The sequence below is a fragment of the Chiroxiphia lanceolata genome, chromosome 2 (assembly GCF_009829145.1).
Source record: "Chiroxiphia lanceolata isolate bChiLan1 chromosome 2, bChiLan1.pri, whole genome shotgun sequence".
Lineage (NCBI taxonomy): Eukaryota > Metazoa > Chordata > Aves > Passeriformes > Pipridae > Chiroxiphia > Chiroxiphia lanceolata.
In genome coordinates this window covers 57,809,291-57,828,919 of record NC_045638.1, presented here as the reverse complement: position 1 = coordinate 57,828,919, position 19,629 = coordinate 57,809,291, and the positions used below count along the sequence as shown (strand labels likewise).

The window sequence follows — 19,629 nt, the reverse complement described above, 5'->3', positions numbered from 1 at the left end:
TTGGCCAGCTGTGTCCATGCAGAATTATTTTCATCTTGCGGAGCTGTAGCCTGGATGCAGAAGATTACCTCTATACAATTGCATCCAAGAGTGCACCTTAGTAGGTAACTTCTTGCAATGTGTTTTCCTTTCATCGTTCTTGAAAGAGTAGGTCTAGCTGTGTGTCACCAATAGATGTGGTAACCTGAAAACAAGCAGCTCTGAAGCTTATCAGACTGATAAGTCTGCAGGGTTCAGCTAGGTGTATCTTCAGTTTCATAGTGTGTTCGGTGGGGAACGAAGTACAAGACTCACTAAAGATCTTAATCTCTTCCTAAATTAATTTCAGAGTATCAGTAACCTGTTTAGACTTTTCAATTTATGTGTGTATATATAGTTGGGAAACCCTGTATGAACTTCCAGGCAAAGGTCATTAAACAGCTTGTTCTCAAATCAGAGGGTTTTCATCCAAGGGTGCTCAACTTAAGCACAGTACCAAAAGTACTAAGACTCTGCTGGTGAAAATTTTATAAAACAATGCATTTGAAAGAAAATCCAATCACATTATCCTTGCTCCTGAAACTTGAGCACCCAGAGTGGCAAAGCAGAAGGTTACAGCTATATTTCAGAGATATTTGGTTCATATATGTAATCGAATTAACCATCAACCATAGCTGACATCATCAGTACAATAGCTAGTAATGTGGCACATTTAAATTCACTTTCATTTTCATAACAAAAACACTGAACTTTTGATAAATTTTAATATTACTTCCAAAGCAAGAAAAGCCTTTGAGACTTACAGTTGGTATTTCATTTGTCTTTAGTATGTGTTTGTTGGTCAGGCTTTATGCACTGTTGAATAGATTCATGCAGAACTCTTATTTTTGGCTGAAGGTTTCTTCCCAGTTATCCCAGTACAGCCATTTTGTCTAACAGCTACTGTTTTTTCTAGAAGTTTATGAAATACTGAAATATTTTAGATAAAAAGAATGCATAAGCCATTAGGAAAATAATAAAAATAAAGTTAACTTTTTAAATACAAAAGACAGTGATAATGAGAATTGAAATATAATCTTTTTATAGTGGTCCCCATCTCAAAGTTTTTTTTTGTGAGATCAGTTTGGAGCAAATCCATTTGGTGAAGGTAAAAGGAGAGGGTGAGGAGCAAAGCTGTGTAGGAGATACTTGCAGCTTTCTCTCTCTTGGGGCTGAGAGGGGACCAATTTGGTTCATATGCGCTGTTGCCTGTTTTTCTAACAGGAATTTGCCAGAGCACAGCATCATTTAGTATGTTTAAGGGCTCAGGGAACAGATAATTGAGGTGACTGCCTACTTCCACAGGAGCACAACAGCAGATTTGGAGGCCTAGATTAAAAAAAAAATGCAGACTTCAAGTTAATGCTAATCAATTAAAAAATAAAAATAATAATAATTAAAAACAAACAAACAAACCCACAAAAAAAAACCACCAAAAAATCACACCATCCAAAAAATTCAACAAACTTTTCCATGCAATATGAAGTCATATCACTCTGGGATCTAATCAACTAAGGAACTTTTAACAGTTATTTAAAGAACAAAAAAGTGGATTTGAAATGTCTGTATTTTTACAGAAATAGGCACATCTCTTAAGAACTACACCAGTACAAATATATTAGTATGAAATGGGGAAAATCTTAGAACAAGAATGTTTGAGCATTGGCCTCCATCTCCAAACCATCAGAGACGGACCAAACTGATTGTCCGACAGCTGTTCTAAGAACAAGCGTTTTATATTTCCTGCTCCTGGAGACACCCCTTTTTTCTGGAAGGAAAGGTTTGCAGATCTGTTTCCCATTATAGCTATTTTTAGCTCTTCTACCCTGTCAAGACCTACGTTTCTTCAAAAAGATCTTGGATTGTTTTCTCTTGTAAACAATCATTTTCCTCTGGGTGTGTTTCAATTGTTGTATAAGAACTAACTTTGTGAGCTACAAGGGCATTTTCTTAGCATTTCAGTGTTGTATTTATGAGGTAGGACTAACTTATATTTTTCAATAAATTGTCAAACTTGTTCCTATAAAATAAATTTGGGTTTTTTCCAATTTTTTTTGAGGTTGAAGTTATATTGAAACAGTATGACGAACTCTATCTCAAAAACAAAGATATAGATGCAAGATTATTTCTGAATCACGATGAAACTCTACAGCCTGATGTCGTAGCATGGTAATATTTCCTTTTACTGCTTTCACTTTATAATAGAAAATTTGAACTTGTGTTGCTTTCTGCCCCCTTGTGTTATAAACGGGGATCTCTGTATCCTGTTGACCTTCTACATTTGTCATTCAGCTAAGGTATTTCTGACATAACCAGCCTTGCTTTACATTATCACTTAATTAAAAAACATCTGCCTGTGACTCTACCGTAAAATGATTTGGAAGCTCTGCTCTAACTCTTACTGTATGCAAGGCCCTGTCATCCAGGGAAAGCTGAGGAATTGTAAGGAGGAGGCAGAAGCCATGTCATGCTAGTTGATTAGATGTACCAGAGGCAACGTTATGGCTCTGGAGCCAGCTGGCATGAAATGGCTTGGGACCTCACTGTCCACATTCTCCTTCCTGAAAATGGATGGTGGCATTTGGAAGCTACCTGCTGGGAGCGGCCTTGAGCCCATTCTGATTTCTGACCTGTACCCACAAATTGGGAAATGGTAGTTTGCATGGAACAGATGATCTAGCAGAATAAACAGTGTGCGCCCAGGCACACTCCCTGGAGCTGTTGGGGTGAGCTCAGAGGAGGGCCATGAAAATGATCAGAGGGCTGGAGCCTCTCCTTATGGAGGATGGCTGAGAGAGTTGAGGTTTTGCAGCCTAGGGAAAAGGAGGCTCCAGGGAGACCTTAGAGCAGAATTCCAGTACCTGAAGGGGACTTATAATAAAGGTGGGGACAGACTTCTTTTACCAGGGCCTAATAGTTGTAATAGGACAAGAGGTGATAGTTTTAAACTTAAAGAGGGTAGGTTTAGACTAGCTGGAAGGAAAAAGTGTTTTATTATGAGGGTAGTGAAACACTGACACAGGTTGCATAATGAGGTAGTGGATGCCCAACCCTGGAAACATTCAAGGTGAGGTTAAGTAACCTGATTTAGCTGAAGATGTCCCTGCTTATTGCAGGAGGTTGAACTAGATGACCTTTAATCTAGATGACCCTTCCAACCTGAAGTATTCTGTGATTCTGTTTGATTTCTTTTTTAGTTATACACCTAAATTCCAGTGATTCCTAACAGTTCAACATTTCCATAATTTTGTGTGAGCTCACTGTGTGAGCCTGAATATATACTAGGAAAATACACTCATTTAAAATTTAATTAAAAAGGAAGTAATATCATCTCTACGTATAAATTAAGCTGTTTGTAAATAGAATTCTAGAAAAGGAAAAAGAGGAAAACTTTGGAGGTCATCTAGGCGAACTTCCTGCTTAAAGTATGTATACAGATATACTTGGGAATTTAAATTACATTGTTTAAACAACTGGAGTGGTTGGACATCTAAATCTTCTAAAAATATGTTCCACAGTTGCCTCTTTGGATCGATAACTTGTTATAGAAAACATTGTTTTTTGGATTACATTAGTTCTGCATAAGTTTGTTTTCCATTTCTGTAGCTCACAGTTGGAGAGGACACCACTGAAAAACAGTCCAGAGGAGGAAATTAGTCTTATACTTCCACAGACTCCTGTTCGGTATGAGCTTTTCTTTTAAGGTGTTTTACCCTAGCTCTCTATTTTCTGGCTTCCTTTTGTGATACCAAACTGTATATGCACACACATTCCTTCTGTGATCTTTGGCTTTTTAGTATTATTTTTTCTATATGGAAAGATTTAGCATTTCAGAGTACTTTTGATATTTTTCCTGTATTGGGAAGATGAACATTTCAGAGTGCCAACATACTTCATTCAGTTGGGAAAATGGACAGATGTGTTAGAAATGTAGTATTAATTGGAGATTGTTTGATCTGTAATCAAATGCAGAAAAACTGCAAACTTGAATTCAGTTAACCAAAGGAAAGGAGAGTTGTATGTACAATTTCTCCCTCATGCCACATAATTTTTTGACAAAATCAGTGTGTTTTTGCCTGATTGTGCTTAGAAATTCCTGGACACTCGAGCCAATCAGATGTGTGACGGCAATGCCATGTGCTATGTAGGCAGAGAAGTGTCCTCACAGGTAGTCATTCTTAAGGTGTCAGGTTTAAGAAAATCAAACAGTGAATTTTTGTTCTGTGCTTGATGTATAAATTCCTTTCATTTTAACATGCTATAGAGAAGTTAAAATACTGTACCCTTTATTATTATTTCAGTTTTTTCAAATAAGTAAAATAATTTTTGTTTTTATGAATAATACTTCTGCAGTGGAAATTGCTTGGAAAAGAATAAATTAGGCTCGGGCCTTGTGTGTCCACTATAAATCTGCTTGATGCCATTTGCAGAAACTGTTTTCTAGCCAAAAGAGCAACAAAGTTCTGAAAAACTCCTTCATAAAAATAATAAAAGGAGACATGCAGCTGAGATAACTATTTATCAGTATATAGAAGAACTTCTAATTACCTCAAACTGCGAAAGGCTTTATTTGATTGCCTTGTGGTCCCTTTTAGTTTTGTGCTTCAAATCTTTAACTGCCAGTCATGGTTTTTAGCCACAAAGGAATCAGTTTGCCTTTTGGTTCCCAGACTGAATGTGTGATGTCAGAAACTAGACCACCTATGACTAATAAGATGGTCATTGACAGCAACAAATCCCATTTTTGACAATTATAGATAGACATTGACACTTTTCAATTACAGCAGAATTCAAGCCCTCTAATACTGTGAAAGATGCATCATTAAAGTTCTTGACATGAAAGGAAGTTCTTGACATGAAGAAAGTCCAGAGTTAAGAATTTGAAATGTGCTAAACTGACTTTGATCTGAGAGAAGGACTAGTGAGATATTTAGATTCTCCCCATCCACACTTGGGCTTTGCTCCGAGTTTTCCAAAACTGTTGCCATTTAAGGCAATTCACATGAAGGCCTATTCACCAGCACTGATTTTGGGCTGTAGTAACTGTTTTTCATAAAGTCACAGAAGTGTCAGTAGATGGCAGCAAATATTTGATCACCAGCATAAAGTGGAAGGTGTATCATTAACTCTCCCTGACTTAAACAGAACCCCCATAGGATATCCTGAAAGCACCATACTTATTAATTTGACTCTTCTTATAGTGTCATATTTCTGAACTTAGACACTTAAGATCTGCTTTAAAGCCCCCTAAAACTGGAGAGAATCTAATAGTTTTTATCAGTGGATTTGTATCATGTCATTTGTATAGAAAGTAACAGAAAAAAATCAGTATAAGTACTAGTTCAAAGCATAATGAGAATCAGTTGTGTGTTTTCATTTTATTTTTTTGCACTGTCCTTATGTTTTTCCTTATCATTAGTAGATTTCTGACAGAAATAATTTTACCAAAACCTTCTAAAAATAGATTAAGGAAAATTACATCTTTACACTGCTTCAATAATAATGATTGAACACATTTTTCTTCCTTTTACATTTGTCTGGTGATGTGAGCCAAATTGAGGTTAAATGACAAAGAAATTTAAAACAGGCAAACACACAACTCCACAAAAAATCAGAATGAAAAGTTCAGAAAGTAACAATACCATAGAAGAATCAAGCTGTTTCTTAGGTGTTAAGAGAGAAATGCATACACTAATTCTTTTGGTTATTAAAATTATTGCAATCCATAAGTAAACAATTAGATTATTGGATTAAAAACATTATTAGAATTCACAATAGTTAACACAGTGCAATAGTTTTCCCTAGCAGGTTGTTTGATAAATGGAGTGAGAACTAAAATAATTTTTTTTTTTTTGGTAGAATTGCTGTTCAGTTTCTGCAAACCATCATGCCAACCCTAATGTTTAGTATGCATTTTATTGTATTTTTCCAGAGCGGCAATGAATAACATTCAGCAACTGATTATGATTTTAAACTCAGCACCTGATAAACCATCAGATACTCTCATCACATATTTTAATGTAAGTTACTACAAGGAAGCTTTGTGAAAGATTCTTGGAATTACCACTCAACCAAAATATACACCTGTAGATCTTATGCACGTATTTTGGAAGGTCCTTTATTAACAACCAGTTTTTGAAGAAGTACATTTTAATTGGAATGATTTACATGTAGTTAATTGTTTTAGAAAGCACTTCTAACTGATGTGTACTGGAACCTTATAAGTGCTTTTTTATTTTTGTTACTGCACTAAATATTAAAATTAATTTATGTCCATACTGCATGGAAGAAGAAGGGGGTATAAAAAGGAGAGAAGATGATGTACTCTTCTCTTTTAAATACTCCACTTTTATTTATGCTGGCGAGCTGATTGAGAGGTGTTACAAAGTAAAGCAGGATTAAATCATTAAAATTACTTTGAAGTAAAATGTCTTTCCTTTACCTTTCCTTCCCTACTTTGCTGCATGTACTTTATTAGAATTGCACAGTGAACCCTCATGATAGTATCCTGAAAAGAGTAGAAAGTCTTGACCACATCTTCAAAAAGAAATTTGCTGAAGCAGTTGGACAGGGATGGGCTGAAATTGGCTCACAGGTAAGTAGCATTTGCATTAAGGGTTACTCCTTTGAACACTGTTAGTACTAGCTAATGTGAGACCTGAATTACTGGCTGTCCCCATTCAACGCAGATCACTAATGATAAAAAGTAACTGTTCTTTTCAAATTGATAAGTATTTTTTTCTGAAGCACTGTAAAGATATTTAAATTCCTCTAAATATATAAGGAGCAATATGAACCAGGTGGAAATATGTTGGAAATCCTTTACTGAAGAATGGGAAAATTGCTGGGCAAAATACATTTAGTGAAACATCTGTTGGCATTCATTAAGGTAACTTGGCCTAAAACAGCAAAAGGTGACTCACTTCCTTATAAAATCAGTAGGGCAGCTGTGCTTTCAACAAGGATTTTGGAAAATAAATCCGACCAAGTTTGTATTTGACAGTCTGCTTCCTGTCTGTCAACCCTGCTTTTTATCCTGTTAGCAGTTTATGTTGTTACACTTGGTTAAGTTTTCACGTGGTTGGGGTAGTCACTCGCCTTAGTACTTTGAGGCATCTCCAGTCTTACTGGCAAATGGAACTGGGGTATCACTTCTTTATAGTGGCTCTGTCAAAAACTGGACATGTTCTGCACTGTTAAAACACAAGAATCTGCCTGTTGTAGTCAGTTAAAACTTCTTGTAATACTCTTGAATTTCTTCTTCTAACAGAGATACAAGCTTGGAGTACGTCTCTATTACAGAGTAATGGAGTCTATGCTAAAGTCGGTAAGTTTAGCGCTGGTAGCTTAGTACTCAGTGCATTTAGAAATACTAAGAATATTCACCAGTTTGGTCTGATTTATATATTTCAGGAGGAAGAGCGCCTCTCAGTGCAGAATTTCAGGTACTTGCCCCTAACTTGTTATTGAAGTGTGCTATTTTAGCCTTAGGACAAGTACTAATAACTTCCTTTCTCTTTAGCACACTTCTGAATGATAACATCTTCCACACATCTCTGCTGGCGTGTGCTGTTGAGGTTGTCATGGCTACATATGGCAGTAAGTTAAATCTAAGGTCCTAAATAGCATTGTTATTTATTGATAATTATTGCCATCTGTTCTAATATATAAAATAGAGTAAATAGCAAAAAGAAACAAAAAACCAACTCACAGAAATGTCTGAACTAGCAATGATTCAATAAATACAAAAAGGAAAAAGCATTAAAAGTGAAAGAATGTAATACTTGTGATAATTTTTGTCCATTTTCCCTTCAGGAAATGCTTCACAAAGTGATGGTACCAGTGCTGAAACAGACTTGTCTTTCCCATGGATTCTTAATGTATTTGATTTAAAAGCTTTTGACTTCTACAAGGTGATCGAAAGCTTTATTAGAGCAGAGCCAAGCCTAACACGGGAAATGATAAAGCATCTAGAACGCTGTGAACATCGAATTATGGAGTCTCTTGCTTGGCAATCTGTAAGTAATACTTTAAAGTAGTATTTCCCCTTGTATAATATGCATACCTTGAAAAAAGAAATCACACTCAACTGTATAAAATTAAGGTTGTGGTCTTGTTGAGATTTATTTCTAGAAAAATAAATTACAAGAGCAAAACAGAATCAGTTTTGCCATGTCTTCAGGTTTTGGAAAAAAAGGAGTATATCAGAGGAAGGAGTCAGCATAACTCTGCTGATTTACGTGATTGTAAGCCAACATCACCTTACTAGTCTGACATGAATTTTAAGGCCAAATAACCTTAAACAGTGTTTTCGTACCAAAGTCGAGGCAATAAATTCTATGCTTTTATTTGAAAGTTAATTTTTACCCAGTTGCTATTCCTACTTGGCAAAAGGGCCTTAGTTCTGGGCATCTGATATGTTTGTTAATAGTACTTAAAATATTGTTTTGCATTGTCCTTTGTGCTTCAGTCACTTTGGTATTTTTGGATACCATTACAATAAAGTGCTGGAAGGTTGGGTTTTTTTGGCTGGATTTCAGTAAATCAAATATTTTTATTATTTGTTACTTATAAACCAGAAATATGCTATTTATGCCACAAAACATGAGACTATAGAGACTGGTAATTTTGATCAGAGACATAATGCAACCATTTAAGAACCCATCCCATATCTTTTAGTTCTGGAAAGTTTAAAAATATGGTATGCCCTAGCTAATGGAATAGTTTAATCATGAATTGAGTTTTCAGGGTAATCTGTGTTTGGTTTGTGTATGGTTTGAGAGTGTAAAGTTAACAGTTTTCTAGTATGAGTGATACTTTACCAGGCAGTGGGGTTATACTCCCAGAATCAAGGAGTGTTGGTGGCCTGAGCAGTGAGAGCCCCATCTAGCCCAGGAGAAGCATACTACCTCAGGGTAGTATGGAAGTAATTGCCTTGATTCAGAGTGAATCTAGTGGACCACCTTTTGCCTACCGGCCCTTGCTACTCGATTTTCCTTGCTGACAAAATCAACAGCCACATGTGGCTCTCTGAATATGCCCTGTTGTAAAAGTGACCTTTTCACTGGGGGAGCCAAGACTTGTGTATCCAGCTCCATGCTCATCACCACAGCACTGTATGCACCCCAGGATTTCTGGCGCAGTGCTACAGCTGCTGTACCAGAGTGTAAATTTTTCCCTTTTAACATTTTTGTATGTTTGATGTCTTGGGAAATGCACATTGCCTCTGCATTGCTGTGGAAATTTCTTAGTGGTTTTGCTCTTTTTTGAATAAGATGGCCTGAAAGCCCTTGAATTCTTTTCATCAGAGCCTACAGAAATGGAGAAGGCGGCAATATTTTAAGAGGCAGACAGTATTTTAGGAAACTTGCAGTGCTTTGCTTGAATGTGTTTTAATGTATTGGATCTCTCTTCCTGAGCTTCTACAGGCATATGTTTGGTACTGTTTTGGGGTGGAGGTGGCTTATAGAGCTGATTTGAGTGTTAGTAGCATGGAATAGTTCAGTTGGAAGGGACCTACAATGATCACCTAGTGCCAGCAAAATATGTGGAGTGGAGCCTAGTGGAGGGAATAAATAGGAATGTGCTGCTTCGCTGACCTACACGTCATGTCTCACCTGGGTCTCCCCAAGCTCAGGACTCAATAGGAGACAATTGTCTCCTATTGTTGGGGGCTTGGCACTAGAGGGCACAGTAGGTTTTCCTCAAAAGCTGAAGGCAGCTGTGGCAGCCAGGACAGGCACCCCAAGGTTCAGTGCTGTCCTCCACTGCCTCCTCTGGCTACCCGTGAGGGAAGGGCTGTAAATTGTGAACAGCAGAGTGTTTAGTGGTGGCTCAGGAGAGGAGTAGTAGTGAAATGTTATCTGTGCTAAAATGTCTTGCTGAGTCTCTGGGTCCCTGCAGCAAAGGAGCTGAGGCCCCACATAGAAATGGAGAGCCATGAGTCCTCTAGGGCAGAAAATCCACCCCTTCCTCTCATCTAAATATTGGCTGGTTTTGTTGGGAAACACTTAACCTGTTAGAAACAGGAGAAAATGCTACTGTGGTTGACTTATGAGGCTGTTGAGGTGTCCCAGAAAGGCTCAGCTAGTGAAAAAAGGAATGGTTTACTGTATTCTTCTGCAGTTCTTTACCAGGATATTGTTTCCATCTTGTGGTGTACAAGGTTTACAAGTGTCTGCTTAATTAGCAATTCCCTCAAGAATGGGTAGGCAGTTAGAGAAGTGTAGTTCATACCAGTAAATACCTCTTAACCTCCAAACACTTGATAAAGAAGGAGAGAAAAGTCACATGCCTTCTTACTTATAAAGATTGTCTCACTGTAACTGATTGCTTTGGGTTAATTTTAAACAATGATAGTCTGAGGAAGATGGAATCTCAAGAAGGCTCAAGTTTGCTTGTATGGTTAGAGAATGTATTTTTTTAAGTGTTAAAATGAAGAAGAAAAGCATGGAATGAGTAAAGCTTATGCAAAAAAAAATCTAGCTTGATAAATAAGAATAGAAACTATTGAAAAATATTTATTTACAAATATTTGCATAATGCAGCTCTGATAAGTAGGGTAAATAACCCTACTTATTTACCATGTGTTTTTGTTTAGTTCTTGCCTCTTCCCCCTCCCAGGTAGTGCATTTCATTACAAGGCTTGTCTGCTTTTTGGAGAGTCAGGTCTGGTTTTATCCAGTCTTTCCTCATTCTCCTGACTGCTTTAGGAAGCAGGACTTCAATGGAGATTTAAAAGGACTAAGCATTTTAATACAGAATAGCTTGAATTTATTGTAGTTTTACTTGTCACAGAGCTTTTGTGAGGAAAAATGCCTTGCATAATTTCCCTGAAGAAAAGTCTTAAGTGCATCTGACCTTTAGCTGACTTTGAAAGCTGTATCAAATGAATGTGAGATTTCTTACTGGTATCTGAAGATAATATATTACTCCTTAGCTAGTCATTATGAATATGTTTATTGCTTTTGCATAGCTAGCTGACTTGGTTGTCTGTGTTTTAGGAAGGAAATGAAACTTTTCTAGGTCATCCTTTCTTTTAACTAAAAAAAAAGAAAAAAGCATGGCCAGACAAAATAAAGGGTGGAAAACAGCTGAAGGTTCTTCTCAATAATTCTTGATTTTGAAACGGGGCAAATACATATTGACTAAATCATGTGAAAAGTACTTCCTTTTCCTTAAATTTTTATTGAACCTTTTATTGAAAAGGAGAAGCCCCATTTACCCACTCAGACGTTTACCAGTGAGTTTTTGATGCTTCCAGAGACAGATTATGTGGAGTTCAGTTAAGAATATGTTGATAATGCTGCATAACTTTTAGTTGCCAAATAGAAATATACTGTACAGTATTCTTTCTTTACTGTAGAACATTTGTGCTCACAGTAGGCACTATTTTGATTTCGTAACTTTAAATATAGGGAACTGAAATTACTTTAGACTCAAAGATGATGATAGCCTTTGCTCATCTTTATCATATTTCTATAAATATGATTTAAACCCTGCCATAATTGAAATCTGTTTCCCGTTAAAGGGATAGCTCATTACTGAAACAAGAGCCAGGCCTAAAAGAGTTAAAAGCAACCCCCCAACACCTGCTCTGCCTGTGCTACTAAAGAGCCCTTCTGTTCTATTCACTGGACCTAAACCTAGAAGAATGCTATACAGTGAACCTAGGGGTAATAAATTAGGATAAGGTAGACATTTGAATAGAAGAAAAAGGCTTGGAGCCAAGACTTTCTGCAAGCTTCAGTAGTCAGGGCAAGAACAATGGAAAGGTAAGAAGGTCAGAATGGGAAAGATGAGAAAAAGACCCCCAACTTGAGGCTGAAGGGCAGATGTACCCCCGAAATTCAGTACCAGGTCTGCCTAGACTCCACCTATCATTAATATGTATAGTAGGTGTTGCAATCAAATGAATATGCAAGTAATCATGTATGTAAGACTGTATAAAAACCTTGATTTTGTGTGGTGCCTTTGAGTGAGTTTGTGCAGGACGACCTGCCTCGCTCCCAATGCTGCAAATAAATGCCTTTGCTGCTTAAAGATACAAAGTCTCTGAGCAGTTCTTCATACCAAGTTTTTCGGCATCATTACCTGCCAACCTGGAAGTTCAACCTTTTCCATAATTCTGTCAAATTCTCTTTTGGCCAGCCAAAAAAGTAATTGTTTTGAATATCTCAAATGAAGATTGTGTGAACAAATTCCAGAATATCTGAATTTCCCTTAGAGAAAGCCCTGTCAACTGCTGTGTCACATCTTTGACTAAAGTGTTGCTGTTTGCTGCACTGTGTTGGGAATAAACAAGGAAGAGGTGGTTTTCAGTGCAAGCAAATCAAATGCAAAGTCTATAATTTTTCAGTCTATTTTGAGTGAAATGTCTGTAGTATCTGAAATGCATTAGTTTCAGTGTGACTTAAGTTTGGGTTTGGGTTTTTTTTTTGTTCTTTTGCTATGTCCTTCAAGAAAGTAAACACCTGTGATCTTTGTTATCTGTATTTGCAAAGCAATCTAGTTGTATTTCCCTTCCTCTCAGCTTCCATTCTGCTCACAAGCTCTGAATGGAGAGGAACAGGCAAGGTGTTAAATTTTTCATACTGCTGCTTAGAGAATGTTCTTCCTGCAAATGCCCTTTCACACGTTCAGTAAGTGGAGAGTGTGGAGCGTACACATGTTCTAAATCATCACGCTTGGCATACTTAAAATAATTTGGGCCGTGCTACAGAATACTTTCTCTGCAAACCAGCTTTTGATGGGCCCAACACAAGATATGGAAAGCCCTTCTGCTCTGTCAGGGTTCAGCTGCCCAGTACTGGAGTAGTGAAAGGGTCTTGTTCTTCTGCACTGGAGTTGCAGGCAAACTGCAGCCTTGTGTAAAGATAAGGTAATTTATGCCAACCCAGTAAAGGGGATTAGAGAAAGAAGCACTCCACACTTTTTTTTTGTTAGGCTCTACAGATGGCAGAATGTTAACTTGTTAACTCATCTACATGAGCACTAGGAGTCGAGGGGTATTCCTCATAGGACTGCAGTTTTAAAAGATTATGTGGTAGCTTTTGCTGTTAACAGGGATGAGGTCAGCTGCACCACCTTCTGCAACCCCACAACAGCCCAGAACAGAGCACGAAGCTTCACTGTGGCAGGCAAAAGGGATTTCATTCACAGCCTGATTTGGTCTGCTATCTTTCGGTGTTGTTTTTTTGTGAGTAACAAACGGATGTTGAACTAAGTCAGTGCATTGCACTGCAACTGTTCATACTGTCGCCTTCTTTGGCTGTATTGGTCTTTAACACTTGCTGTCCTAATTAGTGTTTGTATTTTTAAAAGGAAGAACCAACACCAGGATTGACATATGTTGCAATTTAGAGTTGTAATGTGTTTTGGAGTTTTACTGACTGATGCAAGATGAAAATGGCTCTCTGAAGTTACTTCTCTTAATGGTTAAAATATGATCAGCAGTAGACAAGTGCTTTGCTTTATTTATAACTTTTTCCATGTAGCATTGCCTAACCTGTGCTCCATAATGCTTCTCCTTTATTAGCTGCTTCTTTTCTGTGATTTCTACTGTCAGTCTGAGATTTGCCATGAAATCTGCAGTACCGTTTTATCATGTATATTTGATTTAACATAACTCAATGTTTGCAATAAGTATTTGTCAACTAACTATGTAGTTAATGTTTATATCTCATCCCACAAGACTTCTGTTGGTTTTAACTGATGCAACTCATTGTGGCAGAAATGCCATCCTGATGAAAACTGTGTATTCCTAAAGAATACATTATTGCATTTATATGATGAACTCACTGAGCTGGAATAACAACAGACTGACTTTGATCATGCAGTAGAGGAGAAAAATATTAAATAGGTATGTTTAAGATTTGTGTAAAAAATGTTAAATCCAGGTCAGGGTAAAGCTATGAGCAATTATAGGTCAGCAAGTATTCCTTAGTACTTTGGTTGTACAAGGACACAGTTATTGTGGAACTCACTGTACTCGAGTGCTTAGTGCCTGTTTCACTGGATGCAGTGTACAATTTCAAGTTAGGTTTCTGTGCCACTTGTAAGGAGGAATTGAGCATCTAGGAAAGGGAGTTAGTACATTTTCTTGTGGTGTGTACCCTTCTCAGTAATGATTTCTGTAAGGTTTATCTGAAGTCCTACAACTCTTCTAGAAATAGGTGTCTACGTGCAGTTTGAAGACCTCTTTGATTTCAACATTTTATGTAATTCTTTTTAAAACAGGAAGAAATAGGAATGGTCATACTGTCAACATTTTATACATTAGGTTACTGAATAAGCTGTTTACTGTTGTATTAAAAGAATGAGTCTAAAATCTTGTTGATAGGCAGCCAAGTAAGGTCATGTGGCAAGGACTAGGTGTTTGGGGCTGAGTCTGTGCTACCGACTTTAAAGGGACAATAGTTTGGGCTTGAGTATTGCCCCACATCAGTGATTACCATGTCATCAGTGATGTTTTGTTGGCATTGTGTTCCCTGACCTGTTTTGGCCTTTGTCAGCTCTCCTCTGGACAATGCCTAGGCAAGATTTGGGGCATAATGCAGCTCAGGGACTATTTTCAGCTGCTGGTATGGATTAGCAATGATGAGTGTTCAGTGGTGGTGCATGTGGGTGCAAGCTGTGCTTTGCCACTTGCCCTTGAGGCCTTAGGACATGCTGTGGCTCGTGTTGCTAACCACAGATGTAGCCATGGGTTCAACCACGAGTGACTGTAGTGCTGGCAAATGAGTCATGGCGTTCCTGCACTGTCTTTCCTCTAGGCTCCAGGACTCATAGGTGTTTCTGCATAGCAGCTGTCTTCTCTTGGAAAAGCTAGTCTGTTCCTTTCATGCCTACTAAATTTTGCCTTTCCTCAGATATAGGAATATCTAATTTGTGAATGAGGGACAGCCTTAAGCACAAAAATAGTGCTCGGCATATCCAGAATGACAACATTGGCAAGCACGCTCACTGTCAGGGTGCAAACTACTTAGGGAGCTTCACTGGTGTAAAGACAGGCACCTCAGGAATTGCAGACAGCAGATTGCTCTTGCAGACATGACTCAGTTCCAGTGATCTTCTGAATTTTGGGCACCTAGTATCCTGTCTCAGCTTGGAAGTTGCGATGGATGATGATATATAATATTTTCTAGGGTTTTTTTTGCGGGAGATGAAACATGCTAAGGGCCACCAAATGATGGCTTTTCATGTGCTCACCGTGCTCCTTTCAACAAAGTTACATTAGGAGAGTGCAGCTTCAACATGCAAAAAGGAACTGAGAACACATTTGAGGTTTTCTGTCTGTACATACATACTAAATATATTTCTGCTTGCATCATGAATGTGTTTCAGAAGCATGTGGGATGAGAGGGAGGTCACTACCACCACTGCTGCTCGGCGTGATAGTACTAAAGGATCATACTAGTTCTGCTGCATGTGCTTTTAAAAATGTTTTTAAGGTTATGACATTTCAGTTATCGCAGCTGTGGCTGGAAAACCTTCTATGATTTTGCCTTTATCATATAGGGCACATTCTTAGAAGTCTGTAAGATGATTGGTTTTTGGGTATTTGTGAATATACCATGTAGTATAATATAAATATATATATATATTTATGTTTATATGCTTTTTTATTTTGAGCATATATATATACACACTCTTTAATAAATACTTACATAAAATATGTAAGAGTATTTCTCTCATGCCTTTCTAGTACTCCTGAAGAGTTTCCTTTTATAGAAATCATGCTGTGCTTTTGAGGCTTGAAACTTTTATCTGCCTGAACAGCTGAAGGCAAATTGAAAAACCAGGAAGAACAGGGAACTTTAGATTTCACTGTCTGTACCATCACTTTGAAAATCTTTCCTGCCACTCCTGTTTATCATCAAGATGACTAAAGCTGTTATTCATGCTTGGGTGTTACCATCCAAGCAAATCCTCTAGGCTAGTGGAAGAGAAACCAGAACACTTAAAGCCGAGGTCCTGTGTTTCCTGCTTTTGTCTCTGTTGACAGTGTGTTCACTTCTCAGTAGACACTCAGTGTACACAACACTCACTAGGACTGTAAGAGATGGGTTACATTAGCACAGTGTTAGTGGGTTTATCTGTTGCAGGTATACCAAATCAGCCCAACCCTTAAGATGCTTTTTTGACTCAAGTACAAACATGACCAAAAAGATTACCTAAGAGACAGCAACTATGTGGAGATTTCATTCTGTGAAATTTAGATGCCTTTTTTGATTAGGAACTTAAGTTTCTCTCTGCTTCATCTACTGCTTTAGAGTTTCTCTTATTAGGGGAATATGAGTCCTACTTCAGTAGCTTAGATATTTAGTCTCCCTCTATACTCGAGATGGAGCTGCACTTCCAGAAAGCAATTCATTCTATTTATTTTAAACAGATATTTTACAGTGGGACTATTCTCTTTCCCTAACTGTAAAGAGCATCTGTCTCAGTGACAAACCTAAACTAGATCTATAATGTTTGTCTGTTAAGGTTAGTAAAAGTGAGTCACATGCTTAATTCTAGTCATCATAACTGCATTTCCCCCTTCCTTTCAACATGAAGGGGACATAAGCAAGAAGGTTGTGTAATTATGCCCAGTTTTGCTTTGGGTGGCTACTTATGCTATATATCTTGCCTATAGTCACTGTTGTGTTTTCTGTTCACACAGAGGTCATGTATAGTTACCAGTGTAAGTACAGAAGCAGGGTCTGTGTTAGGATCTCTCTGGTTATAGATTTACAGCTGTAACAGGGAACTGGGGTTGATAGGCTGTACTCAGTGGAGCTGCCAACTCCGTTGGTGCAGTATAAAGGTGTCTTGCCTGTCTTTACACCAGTCCCAAGTACAGAGTTAGTCAGAGAAATGTCTGTGTTAATATGATAGACTTTTTTTTCCTTAAGGTTGCCCTGATTATAAGTAACATTTTAACAGGAAATAGTGAAATAGTTTTCTGGGAATACTTGTTTTCCAAGTTGCTCTTTTTTTATTGTCCAATGTTTTGGTGGTCGTACCATGGCTGTAGGACTTTCATTTTAGTCCTACTATGTTTCTAGGTAGTTTAAACTTCAGCTTTTCATCCTGCAACATTGTGATATCTGCATTGTAAATGCTTTGTAGGAACATTTAAAGTTTGCCCATGAGGGAAGAATATGTTAGAATTCAGAGACGTATATTTGCAGTCCTTTCGTTTTGTAAAATCTTGCTGAATTGCGGCAAATTTGATGTGTCTGTCTTCTTAAATACAAAAGTAAACCATGCTTGGGTTAAATTCTGAGGTCGTATCCCTGCTGCTTCTTCCTTGTGTAGGATTATGTTCTCCAACTTTGTACTTTTATAAATCTCTGTAGTGAAACAAAACTGGTGAAATGAATAGAATGAAGCTTTGTTTTGTTTGGGGTTTTGGTGTTTTTTTGGGTCTTGCTTGTTTTATCTGAGCCACAGTTCTGAATAACTGTCATAAGTTTTTATTGCTCTTTCTATCCTTATTGCTGTGTCATTTGGGCCATTTCCTTGCTAACCTTTCTACAGAAGATAAAGTTAGCTTCTGTTAAGAAGCAAAGTAGGTACCAAACACACATTGTAATGTGAAGGTTTGGGTTTTTTCCCAGCTACATGTTCAATTTTCAAGCTCTTGAGGGAATAACAGTATCATGTCAAATTCAAACTGTCAAATTATATGCTATTGGAAGGAAGGTTTTGTCTCTCTGCTTGCTGCACTTTCTTTAAGTTATTGCATGCATAAATGCGTGGGGTTTGTTTAGAAGTGTTTTTTTTTTTGTAGGCTGAAAAAGTTCTTTTGTACCTGCTTTTATATGATATGAATACATAGTATTTCAGTAACATATTTGTATCACTTGAGTATGTGTCTTACAGTAACTTTCCTGTAATAAAAAGTCCCTGTCAGGGATGTGGATCCCCCTATTCACAGCTATTGAGTAGGCATGGTGTTCACCATCCTCTAGAAAGGTAATCCCTCTGGGTTTTGTTGAAACTTTTCATTTGTGTTGGAATTGCATGTCAGAATTGGTCAGGCACAGGCTGATAAGTGCCTATGGTACAGCTAATCTCAGGACCTGTGTACCAGGTGTTCTCCTGAACCCCCGAGCAGAGACTTGAGGTTCACACAGTTAGACTCTGCCTAGTCTAAACTTGGCTTGGGTAAGCACTTGGCCTGTCAGCACCCTGTCCTTTCCTTTCGGGAGTTAGCCTGCCCAGACCAGAGCCTGTGCTTGGCATGCTCCATCTGTGTCTGTTGCACCTTCCAGCAGCTCAGAGGAGCTCACAGATCTTATCTGGATAGCAGAAGGTGCTGATTTTACCACCCATGGGAGCATGTGAAATACAATGTGAGGGTGCAGTATGTGTGGTAAACTTTGTTTCGCACGTAAGAAGTGTGAAATAATTCAAGCAAACAAGTAGACCAGCAGTTCTCAGATTTGATTTCATTAATGAAACATGTTTTTTCTTAGGGCTGAAAAGGCAGATATTTTGGTACTTGCTTCACCATCTGTATTCTCATTTTTCCCCATGTATTGCTGTATACTTAACAAATGTCTCCATTAAGAAATATCTGCAATGTCTTGGGTACTTTTTTCATTACTTTATAAGAGCATCAAAGATTTTTTTTATAGATGGTTTCAACTTTAGTCAAGTGTAATTCTTGATGCTGCTGATGAATGGTAAATTTTTTGTAATCCAGTATCACTCCTTAGTGACCAGGAATGTCTTCAGTTTTTATTACTTAAACAATTGCTTTTAGAAAGTGCTTGCCAGGACAAACTTCAAAAAATTATTAGATCTTATTATGTTGCATGATTTTACAGAAGAGTGAAGACTTGCAACTGATCTGTCAAAGTGACTTCCTTTTATAAAGCAGCAGTATTTGCAGAATTCATCTGAAAAGCAGAGGACTTAACATAGCCACAGTTGTTTTCATTTAAAATAGACTTAATATTATTCCCAAGATAATGGCGTTAATTTTGAGTGCCTCCTGTTGCTAGCATTGTTAATTAAGAATTTTGTTCTTTATGGCAGGAACTCACTGTTAAAAAAGGTAGAGTTAGGGCAAATCTTAAAACTGTGTATGTAGAAAAATATTCTTTTTATCTCATCATAAAAGGATAAGAACTTCTTGCTGAAGGCCTTCCTTTGTCATTGCTTGTGATTTGATTCTCAAGTTTAAACTGTAGAGAACTTATCTGTCTTAGTGCAGGACAGCTTTTAGTTTTGCTAGAACTAGAGTGGGAGACTGTTTCTTAAATAGAAAAAAAGAGTTATTTAAAATCTAAATTCTCAGCTCTGGAATTTTTAGTTTTCTAACAAAATGGTCGGTTTTATAAAAGTCCAGAAGATGTGCGAAGAGTTCTTTTTGTTTGGTTTAATTTTGTGGTAAGTTCAGTTTTCTTACGGGAAAAGCTGGGCTTACTTTATAAACAGCTGTGTAACAGGAACTGGATGGGGGGAGGCAATAAATGCAAAAGGCTTCAGTGTGAAAACAGAATTAGACAAGTAGAACAAACTTCTCCATCCAACTTCTTGCAGAAGTATTAGACTGTGCAAACTTGGCTTTCTGAATTTGCATTCATCTTAAATGCGTTCTATTGAGTACATTCT

At 37.6% G+C, this 19,629-nt stretch overlaps 1 protein-coding gene across 1 annotated transcript in view; it reads left to right on the top strand.

Annotated features, from left to right (window-relative positions):
• The window catches only part of RB1 (RB transcriptional corepressor 1), a 71,343-nt gene that overhangs the window by 17,766 nt on the left and 33,948 nt on the right, over nucleotides 1–19,629 (top strand). Inside the window, exons 10-17 of the mRNA XM_032679336.1 lie at nucleotides 2,078–2,187; nucleotides 3,625–3,702; nucleotides 5,951–6,038; nucleotides 6,497–6,613; nucleotides 7,289–7,345; nucleotides 7,432–7,463; nucleotides 7,541–7,617; nucleotides 7,834–8,036. Of these exons, the coding sequence (XP_032535227.1) occupies nucleotides 2,078–2,187; nucleotides 3,625–3,702; nucleotides 5,951–6,038; nucleotides 6,497–6,613; nucleotides 7,289–7,345; nucleotides 7,432–7,463; nucleotides 7,541–7,617; nucleotides 7,834–8,036 (762 nt within the window). The remainder of the gene's footprint in view (nucleotides 1–2,077; nucleotides 2,188–3,624; nucleotides 3,703–5,950; nucleotides 6,039–6,496; nucleotides 6,614–7,288; nucleotides 7,346–7,431; nucleotides 7,464–7,540; nucleotides 7,618–7,833; nucleotides 8,037–19,629) is intronic.